Consider the following 27,964-nt stretch of genomic DNA (forward strand, 5'->3'; position numbering starts at 1 on the left):
AGTGTATCTACGCATCAATACAAAACATTTGTGTCATGTTTTTTTAGATCAACAAATGTGTTGGATGACATAGATTCAATTCAATTTACTTTATTTATTATTTATAATTATTGTGGTACAATTTCTACAACTACAATTACGGACGCTGTCGGGCACATCATCATTTAGGAGAGAGGAGAGCAGTGCATAGTTATAGAAAATTTATTTCTAGTGACCCCCTCAATCAATTATAAGGATTTATGATCAACATAGGTAAACATAAAAACATTAAACATATTCTATATACACCACACAAAACTGTTCAAACGGTTTGACTGCTGAAAGGCACGAAGGTCACTTATGTACAAAGTGTGTTCCAAGTTTCATCCATTATTAAAATTTACAACCGCTATTTTTCAGAATATATAAATAAATACTAAATAGCTGAATGTTATAGAAGTCTTATTCAAAGACTAATTTAATGTAATGAAAAGTAGTTTTTATATTTTTTTTTTTTTTTTGATATCGTTGCCTGAACGGTCAGAAAACTAATGAGGCTATTTTTTAAATAATAAAAAAAAACACTCGGAACGACTCTATCTTGGCGACGAGGCGTGTCGAATTTAATCCTAATAATGTAAACAAAACGTAATGTAACAATTTTAACAAAAATGACAACTGGTTGACAGTCTGTGACATTACTAAATATTGCAGGTCTGTCAAATTGTTTATCAGTTTCAGTTCTTTTTCTTTGGTTGTCTAGGTTATAAGTACGTAGGGAACATAAAATAAATTAAGAAAATGACGACAATAATAGTTAACGACGAACAAGATCTTATAAATAAATTAGTCTCGTACATAGAGAAGATATCAAATGATTCCATTCAAAACCGCGGGAAGTTTTATATTGGACTTTCCGGTAAGTTAAGTTTTTCAAGGTCACTTTGGTACATGTCATAAATCAATAGTTTTTTTTTTAATAATTAACTGTGTTATGCAAGTTAGTGTAGTTGTTATTATGTAGAATACGAACATGAAATATTTGAAAGTTGACAAGTAAAAACTTAGTTCTAACTTCTATGTAATTAGAGGAAAATATACATCTGTTAACTGACTTGTTATTCTTTAAGGGTTGTTATTTTTCTATGTATATATAAATTTAATTTAGGAAGGCAATATTTTTAAACATATTATAGGCTGACTTGTTAATTACAATTAGTTATTGATTAGATTTCAAACTTAGAGAAAAATCAAAGTAGTCACAATGACGAAGGTAAAGTGCAGATAAATAATAAGAAAAAAAGTATGAAGAAACACGAATAAAGAAACAATTCTCTAATAGTCTGATTAATTAATTGACATAACCAGAATAGGTAATCCAAGCTATTATCCCCATTGATGAATTCCAATTCTGCTAAATTCCTAACTTTTACAGGGGGTTCTGTGGTCAAATACTTGTGTGAATGTCTTCCGAGAGTCGACACGGACTGGTCACAATGGGTCTTGGCCTTTTGTGATGAGAGAGTGGTACCAGAACAGAGCGAGGACTCTACTTTTGGCACTTACAAAAGAGAACTTCTTCCAAAAGTATCGCTTAAAGAAAGTCAGTTTATAACAATCAAGCAAGGTGTTGGAGGTATTAATTGATTCTAATAATGACTATTGCCTATTTACTTATAGTAGAATAATCATATAGCTAAATCCAACATTCTTTTAGCGGCTGATGCAGCAAAGGACTATGCAGAGAAATTGACTGCAGCATTTAACAACTCTGATTATGTATTTGACTTATTGCTACTTGGCATGGGCCCTGATGGTCATACTTGCTCCTTATTCCCTGGTCATCCATTACTAGAAGAAGCCTCTCTGAAGGTTGCTGCTATCACCGACTCACCAAAACCTCCTCCAGAGAGAGTGACTCTGACTTACTCAACTATAAACAATGCAAGGAACTGTTTATTTGCTATTTGCGGAGCTGGTAAAGCAGATATGATTAAAGTAAGTAAATAGGTACTGATTTCAAGTCATTTTCAACTTGTTTTACTTCATCAATTGTAATATGTACGTGTTTTATACTTCAGCGCATTCTGGTGACCAAAGAGGATTTGCCCGCTGCGAGAGTCAAGCCACACAGTGGCTCCCTCTACTGGATTCTCGACGAGCAAGCTGCGCAACATCTTTAGATGGATCGGCAATAAGCATACAGAATTAAGAATCGCCACAATTAAAGTAATGCAAGGTATAGTTTAGTCAACTGTAAAACTACAAAATTTTATCTCCATAATATTAAGAAAGCTGAAAAATCTTTACGGTTTACGGCGGCGTCTTTTTTCCACTGTAATGATGTACTGAGCGAGGTGGGTGGTAAACCCTCAGAAAATACCTACCTAGTACGTCAGGCCATTAGGGTAAAGCCAATTAAGATGAAAAGCTCCCGTTCTTAATATGAAAAATGTGTAAATAAAATATTAGCCATTAGGTGATATGGTAGCTTGTGTTTGTATTAAGCTAAGCAAAAAGTGTTCTGTATTTTTTGTAATCAGGAAAAAGAACATTCTAAAATGTTTGTTGACATTGTGATGACACACAAACTTGGTGCATTTATATTCTTTTTTTTTACATTCCTGTTATAGTATGGTTTTAATAAATATTTTGGGTACAATTTTTTTAAACTTTGATATTTGTTTCGTAAGCCTGAGTTCTGGCTTTGACTGCTTTTGTGGGCTATATTTTTTATCCTTTCTCCCAAAACTTTTTGTATCTATTTTTATAGGAAAGATAGTTTTAACCGGTTGCCGCAAGTACAACCTATTTTGTTTGGGTTCGTTAGTAGCCAATTTCATCTAGATGCAAGCGGCAAGACAAGCCGTTAGTATAACTGAGGCGCAAAGATTATTAAGAAAAATATGAAAGGAGTAGAGTTGTTTGAAAATGATATAATGAGAGGACTTATGTGTTCAGAAAAAGTATCTCATTTTTGAAAATTACATAAATCATTTACTTACTCTTCTACCTGTAAAAAAATGATATCTCTTAATAAGCTTACGCATCAAGGCCGCTTTAAACGGTGTGAGAAATACCTTGTAAGGTGCGATACATTGAAGGCAACGTTATGTAACTTTTCATGCGCGGCGTTGCTATGTATTGCAATCTCAGGCTTTTCTCGCACAATATGAATGAGCCTTTATGGATGATATATTTTATGAAATTCAAATCATTCGAAGTATAAAGGAGACGAGCATGTACGAAGAATGTGATGGGTTAATTAAGCGAAAGCGGGGTTTTAAGGAGTAGCGACTAAACATGCGGGCTGATATTAATCAAAATGTATGAACGTGACTTGACTGTGACATTTTATTTACCGTTGGGATAAAGTAGAGTAGCTGCTAAACCAGATTAATGCTTGGGTAATCTCCAGACATAGCATCAGGTTCCAAGGTAAACACTCAACCATGGATAGCCCCTGGCATAATCTACTTTTACGTAGGATTACGCACAAAGAAGCAATACAGTTTCCCCGCGGTAAAAAAAAATGTCGATTGCAGTTACAGTAACTGATTGTTGTTATAAAAATAATAAAATAAAAGTCGCACATCAAGTTCCAATATGTGTAATCCGTCATACTCTCAAATGCCCGCGAGATCATCACAACTGCATTCTTCCACATATAAAAGAGCTCGACTATTATACTCGTTACAATTACGATTATCGTCCTATGACATCTCTTTAATCATTTTTAATAATAAGTGTTAATTACAAAAAGTATGTCAACTAAATAAAAAACTTCGGCGCGCATAGCGTACCAAATGCTTACATACATATACATACTTTATTAGATATACATAGCACTAGAGGTAATTTTTTTAAAACAATTGAAACCTATGTTATCGGACTTAACGAATGAGACTGCATCGACGTCGTCACGACGCTTATACAACAAATAAAATACATAATTATATTGCATCATTAAAAACTAACCGACATCTCGCTACCGACGACGATTGTAGTGTCAAAAAAATTGAAAAAAAAAACTAGGTGACGGCGGCGATGCCCTTTACACTATGAATTTATAAAATAATTATTAACATAGTTTGTTTTGAGTCAATTTCCTTTAGTAATATTTTACAATGAGTTACATTAGATAGGTACAGGTTACGAGTAGAACTGAATGTGTTGCATCTGTGGAGCGCTACTGGCGAAGCTGCGGCGAGTTCGCCCGCGCCCGCACGGCTCGGCCCCGCCTGCGACCAACACATGCATTACTGTAAGGACTGTTGCACGATCACATATAAACAAACTCATAGCTAATGTACGCACTAAGTAGGCCCTTACTCCTGGCAAAGGAGTTTGGTTTCATTCGAATTGAGACAGTATTTGTAATCTGAAACTGAGCACTAGTGCTAATTTGTGCAGAGACACGAGTTGAAACTACGTCCGATCGCAGTCTACAGACTGCATGACATACAGATAAACACAGACAACCAATGCATATCAATGGCATCAGTACATCATCTGCAGTTTTATGCAAGTTACATTAGTTAGGTTGATTATACGCAGGTGAATTTTTATTTTTGACGTAATAATATGTCACCTCTTTACAGTCACGGGATCACTTCATGTGAAGAGACTCGGACCTTTTTAAAGGCTTGCACGGGGACATATGTCATTATTTTTCATTAATTTTCCAAGTACCAGGTTTGCTCACGATGTTTATGCATCATTGTTTGTCAGAGGTGTCTGAATCCACATTACTGCCTGAGTTTCGATCGAACTGCAAATTCGTGCATACAAATCTGGCCACAGCACAACGATTATATTTGTTATATTATTGTATTTAGTCAAGTGTGTACCTGTATATCGGCTAGTTAGGCGCCCAGTAGGACTGCGAGTAGCTCGGCTTGCTCGCCGCGGGCTTGCTGGCGGCCGCTCGTCCGCCGCCCGCACCGCTCTCCTGCTACACACCACACAATTGTCCATTATTATACTCACTATACCTCTATTAGATAAGGTTTAATAAGATACCAACAGCAACTTACAAGTCTATCGCGTTAGTAAGAAGGATCAAATTGGTAAAAGAAAATAATTTTGAAAAGAGTGTTTATATTACTATTATGGCACTGTTTATTAGTTGATAGTCCTTTGGGAAACCAACCACATTTATGATTATCACTTATATAATATTTGACTGATGGTTCTGAGTGTTTCTGATACTAGGTGATGAAAAGGTCTGCAACTGAACAGTATCCCAACTGCTGTGTTTATAAGACGAAATGTAGAATATAACAGTAAATAATAACTAAACTATTTAATTTAAAAAATATAGTTTCAATAAGTTTACTTTAAATTCTTAATTATATATATGTTGAGACAAGTCAATGTGTAATTTAATTATTAAATTAATTAATTTAAAACACAAAATAACATAGAATTGAAAATAAATAATTCTTGTAAAAAAAGAGCATTTAAAAACTCAAAAAATATTTTGTCAGAAGTGGGATTCGAACCCACGCCCACAGAAGTGGACTGCGACCTGAACGCAGCGCCTTAGACCGCTCGGCCATCCTGACATATTTAGACCTGTCGAAATAACCTATCATGTCATTAGCTGCCTTAAAAATAGTAACAGTCTGTTGATTGAAAGAAGCGATACATTCTATACACGAGCTTATATAAAATGTTTGATAAAATATACTATTAATGAAATGATTTGTAATATTGCTGTTGATATAAACATGAAAAACATTTAGAATAGCTTTGCACAGATTTTGTAAACATGGATAATATATTATATCGCACACGAGAACCACGTACACATACCAAGCATATCTTAAGCTACATAAATATACAAAAATAGACAAAACAAAAAACATTCGTGTAATAAGTACATGCAAAATAAAGGCGGGTAGTAGTAATTTACATAATAAGAGTTTACATATGATTAAATATAAAGCAGTACCATCAACCTTTCGAAATCAGCTTTATATAACTAATAGCACATCGGAATATCAGTGGGAGTAGCATTATTAACATTTATTTATTAAGGGTGGTTAAGCACATTCAAAAGGTTAACACAACGACAGGTGCAAGGAATACGTATAGTGCATTAATAAATATGTATGTATATATTAACTTACCCGCCTAATATGACTACTGTTCACCCGTACATCCATCTACAAACGAAAGCAAACTCTAAGAAATATAATAAAAACATAACTAACTTATAAGGACGCATGCATAAACAAAAATGTTTGTTTAATCATTAGAGCATTTAGACTGGGGATAACACATTGTAATTTTATAAATTATTCGTTTAAATATTTCGAAAGTACAACTTATTTATTCATTATTATGTAGATAATTTGATAAGTTAATGATTGTAAGTCTGTTTGCAAAGGGGAAAAATGTCAAGTCATACACATAGCTTAAATTTAATCAATCTGAAACACAATCAACCATTTTGAAATAACAGTTTTAAAACTATCTACATTACATTCTACTATTCTAATAAAAAAATGTGCTTGGATGCAAGTGAGCTATAGTTCAGACTTAAATAACAGCAAAATTTATAAACAAAAACGTCTTAAAGAAAATAATTGTAAAGAATATTGTTTAAAAAAATCAGTAACTACGACCACGACTAAGTTTCAACGGATTAAAGGAAAATTAAAATAAGTAATTTGGGATAGACCAATAATTTAACCTGTAGATTTTGGCACTAGATATAAGACACTATTTTTCCTAAATCTACGCTCAGGTACGTTAATACTATCGAAATAAAACGTTTGATTTACACTAAGTAAGTTAATCTTCAAATTCGAGATAGCTGTTGACCTACGAATCGAGCAAAAAAAAAGTGAAAATATTCAACCAATCTGTCGTGACTGCTGGACGTAGGCCTCTCTCAAGTTGCACCAAAACACCCCCTCCGAACCGCATCCATACCAAGCCGATGTCAGTTTTAGGTCATCGGGTGAGTCGATCCATTTATTGGAAGTGTATTTTCACTTTTGAATTTTTTAATCAAACATAACCGTGTGGACGCGTACGCTTGTTATTCACCCAGAGTAAATCAAAGTCAAATCATTCGCGCCGGCTAAGTAACGAAGGTTTTGTACCAGAGAAGTATATCTCCATCTTCAGTCTATATGCTCTAAGACTAAACCGTCTAATTCTCGTGTTTTCGTCATGCTACGCCGTGTCTTGGCAATTCGCAACGCAATCTATGCATTTGTTATTTATTTCATGACAATTTGTATAATGCTTCTTGGATAACGCTAGTTTTAGTACGTGTTTTGATTTTTGGTTATTTTGTGATGTGTTTGTCTGTATGTGAGTATGGTGATAAGTTGTTTCGGTGTTTTTACTGAGCTTTTAATTTATCTTGCTCAGGATTTTATTACCAAAGAGCTTTATCTATTTTTTTTTTCAATATTAAATGCTTGATTGGTATGATATTCTTCACGTGTGTGACTTCATGTCTGAAATGACTCCCTCAGGAATCGATTCAGATGAAATTGAATTACGAGTGACCCGGTCATAAGTTTTAATAATTAGTTGTAATCGGTGGGCCGAGTACGCGCCACGTGAAGAGGGTGAGTGTGAGTAGTGGTGGGGAGTGAGTGTCCTCGTGCCGTGACAGGCGCCGCGCCGCCGCCACCAGCCCAGTTCCAGTGGGGAGGCGCCTGGCACGCGGCGGGCACCTGGTGCTGCTGCGGCGCGTGGTGGTGGTGGTGGTGCGGCGGCGCGGGGATGTACAGGTGCGAGGCGCCGCCGAACGGGGGCGGCGTGCCGCTGTGGAACGACGCCTTCTCGTAGCTCTGCGGACGTACGCCCACGTTACACTCAAGGCGGCCCAGGTCACTACGCGCAACAGACAGCGCGTAGAGCCTTCTTTCTCTCTATTCTATTTTATAGGCGACCTATCGTTTTTTTTTATCGACTGGATAACGGTGCGCTTTAAACAATGCTATTTTACTGCATAGTGATCGCACACCCCAAAACTAATTTCAGCTGATCTACATAATGTGCTGCTTTATGTTCCTTCATACATACTGACCGCAATTTCGAACTCTAATTTCTCTAACACAAACTGGACCGCCGTTGTTCGTAACTTACTGATAACAATTTGTTACCAGCTGTGTTAGTCGTTACACTAGCTAGCTGATTCATCAGGCTGACTTTTGGTTGCATTATTAATGCTGTGCCTTGCCTTGCCCTGGGCCTTAGGAAACGGGCGACGTACGTCAGTCGGCGGGTCGCGTAACATAACAACCAAAAATTTCTAAATTCGACTCGATCGAATGACCAACCACGCGGACGAAATCGCGAGACCAAATAATATACTTCGGAGTGTGAAGCAGCGGTTTCCGCAGCTTAACATAATGCCAGGCGCTACGTTGTATTTATTTACTAACAAAGTAAAAAATAAAAACAAATCAAAAGTACGTGCTCTGAGGGAAAGTAGATATCCTTCAGCGTCAACGACATTTATTTATTGATTTACTAAGTGTGTTTAGTTCTAGGAAGTTCCACTTACATGGGGAACTGTTTTCAAAGAGTATCACAAAACTGTCAAAGCAATTTGCAAGTACGTTGGTAATTAAAATATCTAGTAAATCAATAGATAGATGCCGTTGTCGTCTTCATTCGATTGAAAAGGCATGTTCAAAAGACAATTCTCACGCATTTGTCACCAGTGTCAGCGTCTTACTAAGATTTTACGAGCAATCAATGGGGCCTTAGCACGAACACTCTTGAAACAATTTGACCAGTGATGTCATAATTACATTAAAAGGGGCCGATACTTCGCATACCTACTGTGAAATGACCACGTCACCATTAATTTGAAATAATCTGCCAAAACTGTTTTCTTTCTTTTCTTTAAATAAGTGTCCTAAAACGGACTTATTTTTCGCAAAGAGCAAAATTATGTTATTCCATTAACTTACATATTACAAACGCTTATCGTTTTCAGTAGCCCGTTTATAGTGATTTCAAGTTCAATAACAACAATCACCATGTCATTTAACGGAAACCAGTGGAAGTTCGTGATAATGACAAGAGTATTATTGTCTGTTGGTGGTGTTCGCGCTAAGGCCTGGGGCGGGACGCGGCTGGCGTGTAGAAGCGCACACAGTAGGACATGCTGAGTGTGTTGTGCTACTCACATTGAACTTGATGAGCGGGTCGCGGGCCTTGATGAAGTCCTCCGCCGAGGCGCCTATAGGCATTGTAGTCGGGCTTTTGTCTTGTTGGGGTTCTAACTGGTGTACTCACTTTGACCTAGGGTCATCGACGACTTTCTTGGCATCCACTGTCATTGCGTAGGGCGTGGTACAACGTGCCAGCATAGCGACTTGCCGGGAGTGCTGTAGGGGCGGGGACGCGTGGCGGGTACTCACGTTGACCTTGTTGAGCGCGACGTGGCCCTTGGCGTAGATGGCGTTGTTGAGGTCCTGCGCGGGCGGCTGCTTGGGCGGCTGCGCGGCGTGCGAGTAGGGCCCGGCCGCCTTGTACTCGGGCTCGTAGGCCGCGCCCGAGTAGGACGACACCTTGCCGGCCGCCGCCACGCCGCCCACCGCGCCCACGCCCGAGCCGCCGCCGTACTGCGGACACACGCACACGCTATGCACGGCCCGCTCGAGGCGATGTCGACCCAAGCATAGCCATACAACTTGACAGATGGCGTATGTAAAAATCGCGACATCGTTATTTGTATCCGTGCAAACAAATAACATTTGCAACATATTGTTTTCACAATATTGTCAGTCTTATTTTATTTTATTTTTTTCAAAGCTCCCACTTGTTTAAATTAAACTTGTCACAAAGGATTTCAGAGAGACTAAGAACAAGCATTTGTGCATCACACAAATGTTTGTACTACGTGAAAATCGAATCCGCGACACGACGCGCACAATAGGTTTGGCGTGGTGATCTCAACCACTCGGCTATCCGTGCAGTCAAAAGTTACTAAGCGGAATAGCCCTCTATTCCACGCACCATTTAAATTGCATTATATATGTACTCACCGTAGGATAGACACCGTACTGGTAGGTGGTGGGCGGGGGTTGGTACGCGAAGTACGCGTAGCCCGGAGGGAGCGCTGCCGCCGGCACCTGCGATAAACACAAGTTGTTAACATGTTTCATGCAAAATTGTGTATCGCGTCGGTGGCGTCAGCGACGTATCCGTCAGCGGCAAAAACAACCTACAATGCGGTAATATTAGTTTTTACACCAGAGCGAATTTGACTTACTCTCGCGGTATACATATATAGTTATCGACATGGATCTTGAGCGCTGACCTTCACCTGCGCGGAAGTGATTTTTTGGTTCTCTTTTGCGGTATGAAGTGAGCAGCGCATCGCGTCATAGCCCTCACTCGTGATTGGTTGAAATTCGTTCTTTGCTGCAGTTGCATGCACCGTCAGACGACGAGTACGCATAATTGATTGGCGTTTTATTTTAGGATGCGCAAAGCGACCCCCCTCTTCCGCCTCGCGCTCAAGATCCGTGCCAGTAACTATACGTTGAATGTTGAAAGCAGTATGTAGTAGTGTTACCTGTTGCGGCGAGGCGGCGTCGGTCCTGCCGAAGCGCTCGCCGGCGCTGAGCCCGAACGTGGCGTCGCGCCCGCCGTAGCCCACCTCGTAGTAGCCGCCCTGCTGCGGGGACAACCACTCAGCCTTATACACTACCAAACTATTGTCCGACAACTTCTGTACGTACGACACCGGCGTCATATTTACGACTGACAATTTTTAAGAAGTTTTTATAAGTCACTACATTTCACTCGACGGTGACAAGGGAACATGACACGTTAGACCGACTTCATACTGGCTGTCTCGAATAAGCCTTGAGATATACTTCAAAACGGTTCAACGTTCACTGTTAACCCTACCCAATTGATCGACATTATAAGAGCGGAATATGATACATAAACGACTATTTTGAACAACTAACTCGGATCTATCAAAATAATATACTTACACTTGTTACCATATGATGGGGCAGCGTGGATCGCATGATCTGGTCGTCGTAGGGCGCGTAGGCCGGCGTAGCGCCCGCGCCGTAGAGCGCGCCGCCCGCGTAGCCCGACCCGTGGCCCGCTACCACTGCACAACAACCACTCCGGATCAATCATTTCTCTCCGATGGCTACTTTATGTTGATTTCGCCGTTGATATCGATGATATAGGTGAGATGAGACTCATCATGATTGAACAAATTCGCTTCATATTTTGAATACAGAATAAAGTAAAAACCATATTTTGAAATAAATTATTTAAAATCAACTGTAATGTGAGTATGAAAATCCAATTAAAACAAACCTGTCGTGGTCGCTACTTTGGCTGTGGAGGTTTGCGTTTGTGTTGTCGTGTTCGTTAAGCTATTACTTGACGCTACTGAACTGTCGTACTGGAAAGAAAAATACTAGCATTATAATGCAGTCTCACATAAACATGACGTTTTTATGAGATAAATTTGTTAAAGCAGTATTTTGAAATCTATGAATCCACGAACTATGGAAGTTATGTAATTTGTTTAAGTAGTTCTATGTGTGTATTTTGTGAAACATCATGGCAGAGGCATTTGTGACATTGCGAAACACCTTGATTGAACACGTAGCAAGCATCAAGCAGTGGCAAGCTCGTCATAATGCCAATGTAGATATTGCGTATATGACGTGTGCGTGTGTAGATTAGTGTCTGTGTGAGTGTTGTAGCAGTGTGCGTGTGTGTGTGTATACCTGCGGCGTGTCCTTGGGCGGGCCCTTGGGCTGCGCGGTGGGCTGGTAGGCCGTGTAGGGCGCGGCCGTGTACAGGGCGCTGCCGCCGTACACGCCGCCGGACGACGACGTCTGCTGCGGGGGGAACACGGTTATTACAATACTCATCATATTAGACCTGTTATCGTCTTAATAGACGTCTTCGGAGCTATTATATTGGATCGGTATCTATTGATTACGGATTTACTAGATATCATACTGTTAATATGAAGTCACTAGTTTAGCTAAAGACCCGGATTCTGGTTGGGCCGGTAGGCGGTAACTAATTAGGCGATATGGAAGAACACGCGTCAGTAGCAAGTAATAGTAATAATTTAATACGGGGCTACAACCTTACTGACCTCAGCAACCTATTTGTCTGTGTAGCACGGTGTTACTTGTTGTCAGACTAATGATCGATTTACAATTAATTTTACAGAGATTGTATAGTTAACTTTTATTTTTTTATTGACAAATAACATTATCGAACAAAAAAAAATTGCGTAAACTCAGATAAGACCTAATAGCGACGGTATTGCGCAAACACCGCGGGCAAATTGTAGAATATTGAAGAAAAAGATTTAAAGCTGTTTCTCACTACCCAGTACAGAATGATGTGACTACACTGTTCAGATTACTGTGACATTCACAATAGTGGCATGGCGGTGTGTCTTAGATAGATAGAATATTTTTTTTATTGCACACCACATAAGTACAGGATTTTATACAAATGAATATGGTGCCACAATGGGCGGTCTTATTGCTACAAGAGATCTTTTACGGACAACCTTTGGATGGACTAGATTCCAAAGTGATTGTAGTGTTACCAAATTACCTGGTAGGAGTTGATCATGGGCTGGTACTGTGTGAGCGTGACGCTGGAGGGGTAGGCCGTGGCCGTCATGCCCGACGCGCCCGTCAGCGACGCGTTCGTAGAGTTCACCTGCAATACAAAACGTACATTGGTTTAGCTGATTGCTGTGGAGTTTCGTGGATCCCTACCGGGGTTCCATGCACCACCACCGATTCAGCACCAATGAATTTTCGAATTCATGTGTTTATTACAAAATCATTATCACATTCTAGAAATGATACACCGGCACACACGAGACGTTACGGGCAGTTTAAACTTTGACACCAAGTGGTCAACCATACGATCATTATTTTGTTTTAACATCAAAAACATACAACCAACTTCAAATAAAAAGAATAAACAGAAACTGTTTGTCCACTTCGAAGTGCTACGTTAACTAAATAAAAAGGTAGGAACAAATTGAGAACATTTTTTTGAGAAGAAAAAGCTTATAAAGTCCAATACGAGCTAAAAATACAACATCACATGATTAAGATATTGATATCTTACCTGTGGCGCATACACGTTAGCTCCGTATACGGGCGGGTGATGCGACACTGCGTGGTGTGCGTAAACGTTCTGTTGTCCGACAGTCTGAAATCAATAACACAGGTTTTAATCTCATGTTTTATTAGATTTAATTCCGAAATCATATTATTTGATTGAAAATCTAACAAGTAAGGTGCCTGCACGTTTGCTGCTACCGAACAACACGCAGGAACTCGCGTAATTCAACCGCGCGGACGGCGAGACACCGACTAGATGTCATCGAGCGAAATAATGCCGCGACGTCAGTGTGGCGATCTAGCACTTCCCGTCGGCACGCAAACGTCGCGCAGTTGCAGCTCGCGAGCAACGAGTGCTGAGCGCGGCTACTCAATAGGCCACTTAGAGCTGGCGGTAGGTAAGCTGGTGCCGTGCACTAAGGGGATTTAGACGGGTTAGGTGTTGTTGTAGATGTTTTGTGACATTGGTGAGCATTTAACAATGCGCGGGCGCGGGCGCCGCCTCGCCCTGCTTGTTGCTACCTCGCAACTCGCAGCTTACAGGACAGTGCTAGGCTACAGCTCACCTTGGGGCGCGGGTGCGCGGCGGCGTGGTGCGCGGGCTGCGCGGGCAGCGCGTGCGGCGCGGGCGCGGCCGCCGCCTCGCCCGCGGACACCGACAGCTGCTTGATGGACGCCGACAGCTGTGCCTCTAGCGCCGCTGTAACAGAGTACACCGTTATGTACAAGCCTGGAAATGCATACGAAATGGTGCGGAGTAGGTTCATAAGCAAGCAGAGACTAGGTCACAAAAGCGGGTATACGTCAGCCGCATGCCGCGCAACTGCCTCGCCTCGCGCCTCGCCCGCTCGGCGCTAGGCGGCGCGGGCCGGGCGCGGGCCGCGCTGTGTCCACACGGGGGCGCGCGCGGGGAGGCCGGCCCGGTCGCACCCATACGCACGAGCGCGCTCCCCCACCCTAGCTAAAGCGTTCTCTTGTACCGGCTCCAAAAAGCAGATAACGTCAGGCGGCGTTTACCGGTCACTAAGCATCTGACACTACCCATTCCCTCCCCCGAGAGACCTGCATGAGTCCAGAAAAATTCCTCTAGCCTTACAAAAAGGCACGCCTTTGACAAGGCGCATGCGACCATTCACTGTTTCACTTTCATTCACACTACACAAACGACGGACGCGACGAATATTGACGATTCGACACGAACAAGTACGGAGATTTAAGAGGGTAACACGAAAGCGATCGTAGCTCTTTCATTACCTAACATTTATAACATCATGCATTACTTACACGTTGTGTTTGTGACTGCAGGTTCCGTAGTTGTAGGTTGACTGACTGGAGTTGATTCCACTACTGATAAGCTCTCGTTTAACTGTGATACAAAAAAACATTGAATTAGTATTGGTATTCGTGCTTACTAAATACTTAGTTTTTGTAGCAAATAGCTTGCAACAGTATACTCACGAGCGCAGCAGGGGCTGTGTGAGTGGGATGCGTGGAGTGTGTGGTGGTGTGCTGCTGGTGTTGCTGCTGATGCTGCTGCGCGACTTGCTGCGCGTGCTGTTGCTGCGCGTGCTGTTGTTGCGCGTGCTGTTGTTGCGCGTGCTGCTGCTGCGCATGTTGCTGTTGCACGTGTTGCTGTTGCGCGTGCTGCTGCTGCGCGTGTTGCTGCTGCTGCACGTGTTGCTGCTGCGGATGCTGCGCGTGCGCGGGGTACGACGCCGGTTCGGCTGGCTGCTCGTGTGGCACTGCTTCTGTAGGCGTGGGCGCTGCTGCTGCCTGCTAACACAATGCTACGTTATCACATTGCAGGTTTATTTTCGCACCAAATAATTACTGTTGCAATAGAAAGCATCAGTTTTTTGTAATACCATCATGTAGAACGGTTAGTAGAGCAAAATCCCCGTAACCCGAATTCTTAACTTACTTAACCAATTCCTGGACTCAATACCTCAGTGTGACCTGTTTGCGAGTGAAAAGATATTATTTTTTGTCTGAATATTTATGTGAAAGAGCTGATTGCTGAGAGGTTAATTTTGTAATTTTGTAAGTCGTTATTTCTGTTATGATTTTTATTGTTTTGTTGTTTTTTTTTAGATGTCTTTGCTTGTATGCTGTTTTTTTAGTCATTATTTTTATTGAATAGTGTAAGAGTACCGTCTATTCAATGAAATGGCAATATGATGGTCCGAGTCCCAGTGAAGTGGACTGCCGAGTGCATATACAGTAGGATGACTCACGGGCTTGGGCGCGTGCGGCGCGTCCTGCAGATGGTCGGGCTCGAGCGCGCCGAACTGCACGTCCAGGAACATGGCCGCGCCCTCCGCGCCGCCCGGCATCTCCACCGCCGACGACGGGATCTGCCCACACGAGCGTATCTACACTGCCTCACTCAAATCTGGCTAGCTGCTGTTTTACTTAAGTAAAACTAGTTAAACGTTGCTTTACTACTGAAATAAGGGTCTTTGAAAGTGATTGAAAGAGTTGAAGTTAACCATTGTTACAGACTACAGGAGCCATTCGAGTAAGAGTCAGCAGGCTGAGAAATGTAACTTGTCCACGGGCTGAGGTACAGCTTTCACAAGCCCCAGCCACACAAGCACAGCGGGTGTCCGTCTACGTGTCTTGTCTACTGTTTGGCCACACACACGTGTGTCCACGCACGTAGACACGCGACGATTGTCCGTAAGAACATACCTTTGAAGGTGGCGGCACTCGCGCTCGCTGCGGTTTCCTTTGGCTGGTGATGTCTGATGAGCTGTACACGCCGTAGTTCGATGTGTATACACCTGCAACACAATATACATCTTATTCTCATGTCTAAGGTAATATAGTTACTTGGCAATTTACAAATCATAGTATTATTACTCACTATTGTCGTGCCTCTGCGATTGTTGCGTGAGTTGCGACAGATACTGCGACTGTGCGGCTGTCAAACTGCCAGACATTCCCATTGGCTGCAAGAGAAAATGTGTTATTATTTTCAGCGTGAAATATTGTTGTGTAGGAGGTAAAGAAAAACTATCTTGTGTTAATTGTGATTATAAACTGTGTCTGTGTGTATCAAGTGTCTAATTCATTCAGTGGTTTTTATGTGAAAGACGAAAAAACAAACATAAAAAGTGAGTGTATAATAGCAAGTCATTGCAAGTAGAAGTGATTAGAGGTTAGATTGATCCTGGCCGATTTCGGCCACAGCGGCTTGGATCTGCGCTTAATTTTGAGAGTTTCGCTGGTGTGCTCTCCAGTGGCTGACAAAGTGTCCGTCCACATGTAAAAGTGATTATGACTGAATCCAGCACGATATGGAATGCAAGGAGAGTGGGCTGGCGCACCTGGTGCAGCGCGCGGCGGTAGGCCCCGGCGGCGGGGTCGGGCGGCGCGGCGGCGGGCTCGGCGCGCTCGGGCCCGGCCGCCGCCAGCGCCGCGCCGCCGCCCGGCTCCGCGCCGCCGCCCTGCCGACCACACAGTTACATCGCTGCTCAGCGCATAGCTTGCGGACACTTCGGCCTCATTCGCGGAGACGCGTGGGGTCTCGCGGCGCGTCGGACGCAGCGGCGGCGCATGCTCGCCTCGATCAAATCGACTTAAATCGACTAGTTTTATGTTGGCGCGAGATGGGAGCATGAGTAACGATAAATTGAAACTCGTTATTTCTGCAACACTTCTAAACAAGACTGTCAGAAGATTCGGTCTCGGACATAGCCTCATCGAGAATTGCCGCTGCGTGCGCCGGCGCGTGGGACGCGTGCCCGCCGCGGGCCGCAAAAAACACTCCATTTCAAACAAACGCGTCTAAAATTGCTTCTCCGTAAACGCACGTATACAACGCCATATATTTGAATTCAGTGCGGGCCGCGCCGCTCAACGCAACGCCCAACGCCCCGCATCTCCGTAAATGAGGCCTAACACTGAAAAACAGACTCTTCCGATACTAGTGTTACCTGCTTTTTATGTTGATGAAATTCTTGATTCCCCAAACTAAGATCGTTATTAAGCGAAAAATTAACATCTAACCAAGACAGTCAATTCAGAAGTGGCTTGTTTATTTAACACTTTAACAACATGACACCAAAATGTAATCCTAAAAAGGCATACAACAACTACCCTTACATACTTTAATCTTTCATAACAATCAGTAACCTTATACACTGTTTCAAATACATCAAAATGTTTCATTGCAAGTAAGCTCTTTTAGTATGCTCTTGCAGTATTAGCTAGAGCTATGTAAGAGTGGAGCAGTAGCACTCACGTCTCTGTGCGGCAGATGCGCGCTGTTGTGGTAGGTGTAGCTCGGGATGTGCGCCTCCAGCGGCCCGTTGGCCTCCGCGCCCTCCCACTCCTGCGGACACGCTGTATGTACTGCGGGCTACGTACTACTGCACTGTCGGCTCAGCACGGACATACCGAGGTTGCGAAGCCGAAATATATTACACTACACTTTTAATAAAGTCAGTGGAACTTGATGAATAGACTTAAAAATAATTAAAATAGGGTATATCAAATATTTGGTTATCATCCTAGTATGAATACTTACTGTTGGTTCCGTAGTCTGATAGTAAGCATGACAGAAGAATAAAAATATTTGATAAATAATCTACCCTTCTATTGTTTAAAAAAACCTAAACAATCTTGATGTAGGGCTAAAAATTTAGTCTAAACAGTGAACATTACTGAATGAAATATATCACGAAAATGTACAACACATTTATTTATTTATTAAATGTTTTTATACAAAAATGTATTATGACCTTCTTGAACCTTATTGAATACCTAAACAAATGTGTAATGTAGGTGATTATTTGTTATCTGTGGCACATTACAAATTTATATGATCTGTGGTACAAAAGACCAGAATATTGTCTCTCAATTAACTTGTAAGCGATTAACGTGATTTTACTGCAACCGGTAACCGAGATTTCTCTAACGTCCAAAGACTTCTCAAAATGGAGTAAATTTTTTCTTAAAGCAGTACTTACTTGTCTATATATAAATATCCACAGAACATGATCATAGATTTAGGTATGTAAACAATATTTACGTTACGGAAATAATCTGCGTGTTGTATCTTGATATACAAATAGGGCTAAGTTCATTCGATAAGGTAGCATACCACGCGTTCTGCTAACGACCTTTAATAATATAGATAACTGGCGTTGTCAAGTAAATATCAGGATAGTTCTTAGGATGGTGTTTTATTTGATGTTTGTAAAATAAGGAAGTTAGACAACAAGCACTTAAGTTTGGTAGTGGGTCTATAAACATCACTTGCTAATAGCGTACTGGCAAGTGACGTTATACGAGATAGTAATTCACGTATCCTTTTCATTTTTTGTTTACGAGATAAAAGAAAAAAATAGATATTCAATATTTGTTGTATTGAATCTGGCGGAATAAACAGTTTTTTTTTTGAGATAATATGAATATTGTATTAGTAGTAAATAAGCAGTGTGTGTACTCACGGTGGCGCCGGCGGGCGCGGCGTCGCCGTCGGGCGAGGCCTGCGCGTTGACGCTGGGCGTGAACACCTGCAACACGTCAGCCTTTATAATTATGTGACAACACTGAACCAACACTATTATTACTATTATACTAACTTATACTAAGACTCTATTGGGTAAAAAAACTGTTTTCTTTTTACTCTTTAAGGACTCTTTTTTCTTTTTTTTTTCTAGCGGGGTATGAGAAATATTCAAGTCAAATGCACAAAGACGAAGAAGTAAAAGTTTTCGGGGCTAACACAACTACTTCCCATACGCGGGGATCAAACCCGCGACCCGTCACGCACAGTGGGTTTAGCTGGATTATAGCATTCGATTGCTTGTGCAATTAATTTCAGATAGTTATAAATTATTATAAATAATCCTAACGTATGAGACACCAAATCAATGACCAAGTTTACAACCATACAAGGAGAATAACCAATTTTTATCTTAATATTTGAGATTATACCCCTTTTGTATAGTTGGGTGTTTTTTATAACACTTATACTGAAGGGGTTGTTTCATAGACATACAAGTTACATGCACAAAATAGCATTATATCACAATTTGCAAAACTTGCATGTTTGCATTAGTTACTATGTATTTGTTAAGTAGATGTGATATTCACCTTGGTGTCTGAGAGAGATCCGGACCACTCCTCGTTGTCCCAGTCTTCTGTGGTGGGGAACGAGTCGGCGATGTTGCCTCCACCTGGGAGAGTAGATAAGTTAGTTATTGTGACATCACATTTAAAATAATTATTTATGGATAAGTACTTAGGGATGTGTTGAAAATTATCCGATATTGAGATGGACTTTATTATCATTTGACTTTATGATTATCATATCCGAAAGAGTAAAATTTAAAAATTATAATTTAAACATGAACGAAAATCTCTGTTCTTAGGAGTTGATGCGAATTTTAGCTTTCTGGAACATTCTGGAGGTCTAACCTCCGTAGGCAAAGATGGGTAAGGAATGAGAGCATGCTAGGTAGTGGTAGACACTGACCTCCCTGGTGGTCGGGCCAGCCGGCGGCGCCAAGGCGGGCGGGGCGCGCCCGGCGGGCCGCGCCCCCGCGCCCCCCGCGCGCGCCCCCGCGCCCCCGCGCCGCGCCGCGCCCCCGCCAGCCGCCCTCGCCGCGCTCGCCGCGCTCCCCGCGCTCGCCCGACCCGCGCCCTGCTCAACACAAACACTCATACAATAACAATACCACAATACTACACCGACAACGATCTTCTTATATCTTGCATGCACCGTCAAATGGACTTGTATAACTTTAAATAATAACTTATACTTTCCAAGTGAACCGATAATACTATTACATAAACATAAGATAACTTACGTGGCCTAGGACCGGAGCGACTGCGCGGGTCCCGTGGCGGTTCTATTTCGCCATTGCCTGCAGTAGCGGGTGGCTTCTTTTTCTTTTTCTCACTAGTTTGCCACTCGCCCTGAAAAAAATAAGTTCATAATAGAGAGATTTTTAATTCCAATTACAGTCTACTTCTTTCTTTTAGGAAGTATTTTTCTAGAAGAATCAAATAAACTTGCTGCTCCTGATATGTTCAAAATGCAGCCTAAATCTTTTCTTGGAACATTCCTCTTTCCTGTAATATCTATTATTACTACAATCCAACCATGTAGTCCGATTGTACACTGACTACACATAAACTTCAATCAAATTGCATGTTTGGATTGTAGTAGTAATACATATTACAAGAAAGAGGAATGTTCCAAGAAAAAGATTTATTCTGCATTTTGACTTTATGAGCATATCAGGAGCAGCAGTTTATTTGATTTTTCAAGTTATATAGAAATAGGAATGTTCCAAGAAAAAGAGTTCTATTGCAGTAGTGTTAACTGCATTCAAAGTGCAGTTGATCCGCAGGTCTAGACTCCTGAGCCCACCTGTATCCGCTGGCTCTCCTCGAGCAGCAGGTTGCAGGCCGCCACCATGTCGTTGTCGGAGTCGTGCAACGCCGAGCACACCTCCTCCTCCGTGCGACACGTCATCTCCATGAGCTCCAGCACCTGCCCACGAACATCACCACATTACGTATCGGAATAAGACAACGTTCTTTTTAACTTAAAGGCTTAAATAAAACTGGCACTAAGGTTTATTCCTCAAGGTCTAAGTGAAATGAACCTTTGAAAATAGGTTTTTTTTTCAGACCAAAAAATCACACATATTTCTGAATTACACGGATGATCTGATGATCTCATACGGATGAAACTTGCGCTAAAAAGGTCTCTGGCCCATCAGACAGCTCATAGAATATAGAACGGTCAGTCAGTGCTCTTCCCCCGCTACAGAAACTGGTCAAAATGTTAAACAATTCAGTGCATTTTTTAATGGTAGGTATATTTTGTTACAACAACGACAAAAGCTTTGCAATTACTTTTTAAAAATAAAAATAGATACTGTACTAAACCTTCCAAGTATTTAGGCAAGTTAATTGAAAAATAAAGGTGGGCAAAAAAACCATACTACAATTCGTAAACAAATGACTGGTTTCAAATGTGTTGTTCTTGTTGCATGAATGCGCTGTGTATTATGTACGACCGTAACGTATCGAGAACATCATGTAAGTTTTATTGACTTGCTTACCAACACCATATTTAATATTTAAACCATATTTTTATATTCAACTGAATATTTATAATGGGAATGGGATCGCGGTCAGAATTGGCACCCTGAAACTACTTAGAGTCCGCAGCAGACTAGGACAGCCCAGATCAACTGTAGAAATTATTGGTTTTAAGGATAAATAAATAGACAGACGGTTGTTCCCAAGTGGGCTAAAATTTAAAGAAAAATATTTTTTACAGCACATCTGGTTTGATTCAATTTAAATTGATATTTAGTTCTTTAGACGGAGGAATAAGCAATTATTTATTCAATGTATTAAGATAAGTCTACCTACTGTTTTATCAAACCAAAGCCAATGGCCTAACATGCTTATCAAATTAACCGCCAAACTTTAGACAGACTATGCTTAAGCTTATCATCATATGACTCAACGACAGGGAATTGATTGCTGAGTAGAGTAAGCAGCACTAGATTTGAGCTTTTTTTTTAAAAAAAAAATACGTTTTTATTGTTGGTAATTTAAACATTCAATATGTTTCATGTCAGTCGTTATACAGCCCGTTGTCTTGGCCAAAATACAACTAAACCAGAGTAGCTAACTTTAGGTTTAAAGTACCTAATTCTCAGCTTATTCGTTGAAAGTTGGGGTCTTAATTTCTCGCATACTTGTTTCCTATTTTTTAATTAACAGATAGCTTCCTTACGACGGTTATTGTTTAAATATTCTACTTCTATCTGTGTCACAAAGTCACAATATACATAACGGCGTGCAGTTTGCACCCAACAGCTGACGGCCATAATGTGAGACGGGTCGGCGACAGGATGTGGGCAATATATTCGAGTGCTTGCAATTTTCCGTTTAACCTCCTAACACATCGCTGCGTCTCAATAGGCAAGATCACTATCTACTGGTATCTGTAGCGTATATCTCGTAGACAAATGGCCTTCGAATGTAAATTATGGCATTAGTATTGTTGCCAAGGCGAAAGAGGAACAAAATATAGGTTGAAGAAAATTCAAGTTTTACACAGAAAGACATGTACTCAGCTAAGTGAATATATCTTTACGGTACCAATTCATGGGGAAAACAGTGCATCCAACCCAGTTATTATCCATGTCAATCTTTACATAATAGCATCTCAGTCATCATCTTTCTCATCAGTTTTGACATACTATATGGTTTGTGGAACGATTTAACATTTTTAAAGTAAATTCCTTTGTCAAGAAAGTACTGCCAATTCGCCGTGTAAAATCCAATCTACTGAATAGGGTGAGTTAAGTAATATTATTCAAATTAACCCATTTAAATTGCATCTAATCGCAGATCAACATGATTACATCTTTCGCAAGATGATCTATATACTTATAAACAGTAAACTGTAGCCAGTGAACAGGCCCGTTAGCTAGACTTTCCCACGGATGCTGGAAAACGCATGTCAAATCTATAACTGCGTGAGAAAGTCTGCGATATACCTTCATTGAACTTTATAATTTACATTATTTCGTAGTTAAAAATAGTAAGTAAGTATTGATCAGTGTACTACTATTTTAATACGTGTTAATATCTGAGACACTTCCTTTGCCCATGTAAATAGCCAATTATCTTGGAAAATTTAAAAAAAATAAAACGATTTTTCTGAATGTGGTTATTACACAAATAATGTACACGCGGTACCCGTCAAACACGATGACTACATTTAGAACAATACAGTTGTTATAATAATGATTTGTAAAATCACTTGTATAAATAGTCATTACATAAGTTTTACTGTTTGTGTAATCAATATCGTTTTTTTATTAAGAAATATGACTGACGACTTGAAGAAATAGTACGTTTTATAACACGTTTTTGTGCTATTCCAGGCAAATTTTCTAAAGGAAAACTTAAAAAAGTAAAACTTGGTCGCAGTCGGCACGTTTCACAACATTCTAAAGGGAAATGTTTATTGCGAAACTTTTTAAATATAAAATAACTTGCAAAATATTATTAATATAATTGAATTCTAAATGTTTGAGATGCTTTGCCTCCATTAAACCTATTTCTTTATAAACCCAAATATACTGCAGAATTATTCACTATTAACGCTGAGTGAATACTCAGCCTTGCTTTTTTAATATCTAAGCTCTGAATATCGGTGCGTTAATTCCTTTACATAGAGCATCTTACCTATCTACCTCCATACCCAAATAACTCGCCAAAATAGTACTTCAACTACTATCGCAATGGAACTAAGGCCGTATACACACAGTGTATCTTACACTAATGCGTTAACGATGCACATATATTGTGGCAATGTACGGTACATCGTGGACGGGCCTCATTTATTTTTGTTTTCGTATGGACTGCAAGTTTTGCCTAATATCGTAAATACACTAAATACCTATAAAAGTTCGAATGTGCTTTAGCCCTATGAATGTGTAGTGTGTACTCACCATTCTTCGAACGTCAGACGCGTCTTCGCTTTTACGATCGATCATGTGTGCCATTCGGAGCTGTTCTGTTGTTGCCTGCGGATATCAAAACAAATATTACGTCATATGTATAATAATAACATCATACCTGTACATTAAATTTATTACACACGATATGCTATCACCAAAACACGACATATCAAGCTATATCTTTTACATTTCACTTTTTAATCGAGTTCAAAAGAGAGATTTTTTCAATTTGTTTGAAAAAAATACATATACCTATAACTTTTTAAGTCAGAAAAGTGTTACAAATATTATATTGACTAATCCCTTTAATGTTAACAGCAACACCTACATAGTTTTCCGCACGTGGTCAACATAGACGTAAACACTAGTCGCCCAGACATCCTGTTGCGGTTTAGGGTTGGCACTACTTATAAATATATATCCTGAACTTCTCAAGGCATCGTATCATTTTAACTATGTATCATTTATGAGGTGAATCAGTTGAGTAGGTAATAAAGTAATTTTAAAAGGATTTACTATTTAACAAATCTATTATATCTACGAATACAGGGTTGACATTTTATAACTCAGACATTTGAAGAAAAATTGCAAATTTATCTCATGGACTGAGTCTTATTTTTTTTTACAGCAAAAGACTTCATATTACCCAAATAGAAATCATTTACCAACACGATATCTTTTATTGCCTAAAAGTGTGTGACAACCCTAACAACACCCCTAGTTCCACCGAGACCGGCTGCCGGTATCACGTCCCGATAATATTAGCAAAACAAATACACAAGCAAACAAGGAAAGCGTTGTAAACAAGAACAATGTTTTATGTTTACATTTCAATGATTATCAAGGTTCTTACTCTGATTAATACTTGTTTCGTTTATTAGTTCGTATATTAATCTTATATTATATGTTTATCAGATGGTAACTAAATTCATGTGTACTAACAGTATACTTTTCTCATTTTTCTTTAAACCTCGTGTCATGAGTATTTAAGTTGCCCTATGTTTACCTTTAGTAGTGAGGTTTCTGTAAGTGATAATTACTTAAAGGCAAAGCCACTAATAACATGAAATAAAGAAATAAAATTTGAATTGGACTGGCAAATTTAAAGTGTAAGAAACTGGACATGTTAGAGCTACAAAAATAAAATAAGCAATAAAAGAGCCTAGTGCGCCCTATATCTAGCGGGCAACAGCTAGTTTTTTTTTTCAATATTTTTATGGCAATGAACATATGACATATGGGAGCATGTCCTAGAGTCTAGGCTTTTAAAAACCAGAGCTGTTCTCCAGAGGGAGGTGGAGCCCAAGCCTTACAACAATAGCACTTTATTGGCAATATGTGGAACTACACACAATGCATAACAAGGATATATGTTACGCCATAATTAAAAGCCTTGAGCAAACAGGATAGCGCAGGTAGTGAGTATCAAGAGATTTTATTGATGACCTTGTGCAAAGGTTACATCAACCGCCTTTTAGACTCGTGCTGACTAAATACTTATGTCGAAAATGTAGAATACAACGTGTTTTAACAAACCCTAGGTTGTATTCTAACAACCATTTAAAAATAATATCATATTTTATATAATTCTCTGTCTGCAAGCCTTTTCTTATGTTGAGATGCATCTGAAAAGGTTGCACGACAAAAAAACTTCTTTATCTTTATCAGGATAATTTACACTTAAATAAAAACGTTAATTCTAAAATAAAATCTCTATGTTACACTAAAAAATCAATAACGCCGTAAACCTTTCCTTAAAACACAGCCAACAACAAAAAATACCAAGTACAAAAATTGCCAGTTAAAGTAACCAAATTTCTTCACAAAACGCGTAGTGCCAAATTCAAACGTCACAATTCACAATGTCAATGACACATAAGAGGTCACGCGTCAAGGTCGCCCTGTTATTATTACCGTTGATATCTATGATAGTTTATCTCAGTATTAGCAATGTTGCGATTAAAATACAAAAATGAAGAGACTTGGGTAAATATTTATGTAAGTGCAAGTTTTTGTTATGCATGCGAAGGAACTATTCTATGTATTCAAGATATTAAGATAAAACTTACATCATTTTTGTTAAAAAAAGACTGGATTTTTGATCGATTTGAAGATTGGGCCCGAACCTAAGACTCTTGTTGCTGTTGATATAATTGCCAGAATTGAAATGATGCTGCATTGTTAACTAAATTATAACGACAAAAAACCGCGACTTCCCAACCGATTTTATTCGTTTAAAAAATAGAAGACAGACTTGGAATGCTGAATCTATTCAGACTACCTAGACAAGTTAGGGTATGATTTCTCATTCAAGTTTTTCGTAATATTATCTCAGTATAATACTAATTATAATTTATTTAATATTACGAAAGCATACTCATAAGCCAGTTCATTGACCGTCACCATAATCGCATAACATACATAATTCGTGAATAACGTTAAATATACTGATTAAAATTGTTTATCTTTTTAAATCTATCTTCCTTTATGATACTTATTTTACAAATATTTTTATTTGGACACGTAATTATAATCAACTTGGGAGATTAAGTTTTGAAAAACACTTAAAAACAATACGTTATACATCCTTATTTCAGTATGACGCCGAGATAAAAATGGCCCTTAAGTAGCACACTATATTTTTTAGTGCTAAATATAATATAGGGACAAATAGAAAATATTTACGGAAGAGCATCACTTAGATAAGTGTCGTTATTGAATTACTACAACACACGCTTGTTTGATCATATCAGAGGAGCCCTGAAAAGTTTTGCATTCAAAAAGTATATTTTAATCTGTATTAACTTCCGACTTAAATTAAAAAGTGATAGTTTATATCATAGCAGCTAAAAGCTAGACATTATTGAGTAAAGGGTATTTTTCCTATCCCTCCCATTTTCGTAGTTGCTGGCGGGGTCCATGATTGTAACCAATATTATGAACAAGTCATGGAATAGGAAAGAGATTATTACACAGAGGATTATTTAATACTTTAAACATTGTAAAGAAGAAAGCATTGAGTATTAAAAATTCTAACAGCTTGAATCATAAACTAGTAGACCTCTCTGATATCCTCACACATAGAAAAAGAAGTATCATTAAAACAAGTAACATCACTTTATCTTTTTAACAAAATTATTTGATTTTAGTATTAGCGAACTTTTTAATGATATTTTTTTTCATAAACGAATACTTAAATATATAAAAAGGTAACTAAATGGCATGGTAAATGACCTTCACCTGTGGTTTCACCTTCTCCTTGCTCTGGACTTTGTCTGTGGTCTTCCGGGTGTCTTGTGCGTGTTTGCCATCCTTGGCGCCCCCTTTTGCACCACCTTTGGTGGCGCGCGCACCCAAACTCATCTTTAATCTATATACGTTATATTTACAGCCTCTATTTACAAGCAGCTGAAACAATATCAAATATAAGATGAGTAAAACATAAATAATATGGTACTATCTAAAATAAGCTCACTACATTTAGAAAATTATAAACGAAGCTTTACTTAAAAAAATATGTATAGTCGTCACAAATTGCTGGACATCGGTTATTTCGTCAACTCTTAAAACAACTAATTAAGGAATCTAATAATTGTGTCCCAGGATTTCACAAACATTCAAGTCATTTCAAGTCACATACAAAAAGACACCTCTCAAAACAACCTTTCATGGATCACATTAACTACCCATTTTTTTCATCTATTCAATTGAAATTATCTATTATCTATTCAATTATTCGGTGTTTACAACTGTGATTACCTCACACAAACAATAACAACCAATCACAACACTTAAATGAGGCTAATGACTAGGCTACTGGCCAGAACCAGATATCAGTGACCGGTACGATACTTATAAGATAAAATCCAAAACCCTTAGACGAAACAATACACCAGCCGGTAAACATCCCAGTACGATTACCAACCGACTGAGACCATTCAACATGAAATAAGGAAAAATTAAGAAATAAAACTCTCATATTGATTGTAAGATACCCTTGAAGTAACGTCGAGACTTCGAGAGCCAAGTAACCAAGTACCGTTATAGATAAATTCGTCTTTTCGATGGCGATTAAAAAATGTAGGGCGCCACCACGTGTAAAGAATTATACACACAAGTACTTTTGCGTACAGTTATATTTTTCAGCATTATTTTATAAGGGCCTGTTGTGTTTTGAGTACCTACTAATCAGAACTTGAAATGAATATTCGAGTATTTCCAATATTCATTGGAAGTCCTGATTTTAAATATTAGATAGTGGGCATAATGGGCTTGAGAAGAATTGAGCAAGGCCGTTTTATCAAGTTTTTTATCTGGTCTTTTACAGGCTATGTAAGGAATGCAAAATGC

General features: G+C 39.5%; 2 protein-coding genes and 1 non-coding gene across 3 annotated transcripts; 1 reads left to right on the forward strand and 2 right to left on the reverse strand.

The window, feature by feature from the left end:
* Positions 1-696: 696 nt before the first annotated feature.
* LOC113503107 (6-phosphogluconolactonase) lies at positions 697-2,651 on the forward strand. The gene is made up of 4 exons (XM_026884924.1): positions 697-898; positions 1,415-1,615; positions 1,697-1,977; positions 2,061-2,651. The coding sequence occupies exons 1-4, from the start codon at positions 781-783 to the stop codon at positions 2,160-2,162; spliced, it is 702 nt and encodes a 233-aa protein (XP_026740725.1). The 5' UTR covers positions 697-780; the 3' UTR covers positions 2,163-2,651.
* A 922-nt stretch (positions 2,652-3,573) lies between these two features.
* On the reverse strand, positions 3,574-27,022 carry LOC113503108 (protein lingerer-like). The gene is made up of 26 exons (XM_026884925.1): positions 26,855-27,022; positions 23,606-23,680; positions 20,491-20,613; positions 19,925-20,033; positions 19,624-19,758; positions 19,209-19,330; positions 18,560-18,640; positions 17,350-17,439; positions 15,970-16,054; positions 15,795-15,886; positions 15,338-15,457; positions 14,562-14,879; positions 14,388-14,469; positions 13,670-13,803; positions 13,108-13,191; positions 12,580-12,687; positions 11,727-11,840; positions 11,308-11,395; positions 10,968-11,092; positions 10,541-10,642; positions 10,008-10,094; positions 9,381-9,584; positions 7,680-7,796; positions 6,114-6,149; positions 4,830-4,930; positions 3,574-4,220 (listed from the first exon to the last, which is right to left on the reverse strand). Exons 1-25 carry the CDS (start codon positions 26,975-26,977, stop codon positions 4,841-4,843), a joined length of 2,844 nt encoding a protein of 947 aa, XP_026740726.1. The 5' UTR covers positions 26,978-27,022; the 3' UTR covers positions 3,574-4,220; positions 4,830-4,840.
* On the reverse strand, positions 5,463-5,546 carry Trnal-cag. Its single transcript has one exon. It is a non-coding gene; the product is annotated as a tRNA-Leu (tRNA).
* Positions 27,023-27,964: the final 942 nt, after the last annotated feature.

Source organism: Trichoplusia ni, chromosome 18, assembly GCF_003590095.1.
Source record: "Trichoplusia ni isolate ovarian cell line Hi5 chromosome 18, tn1, whole genome shotgun sequence".
NCBI classification, from domain to species: domain Eukaryota; kingdom Metazoa; phylum Arthropoda; class Insecta; order Lepidoptera; family Noctuidae; genus Trichoplusia; species Trichoplusia ni.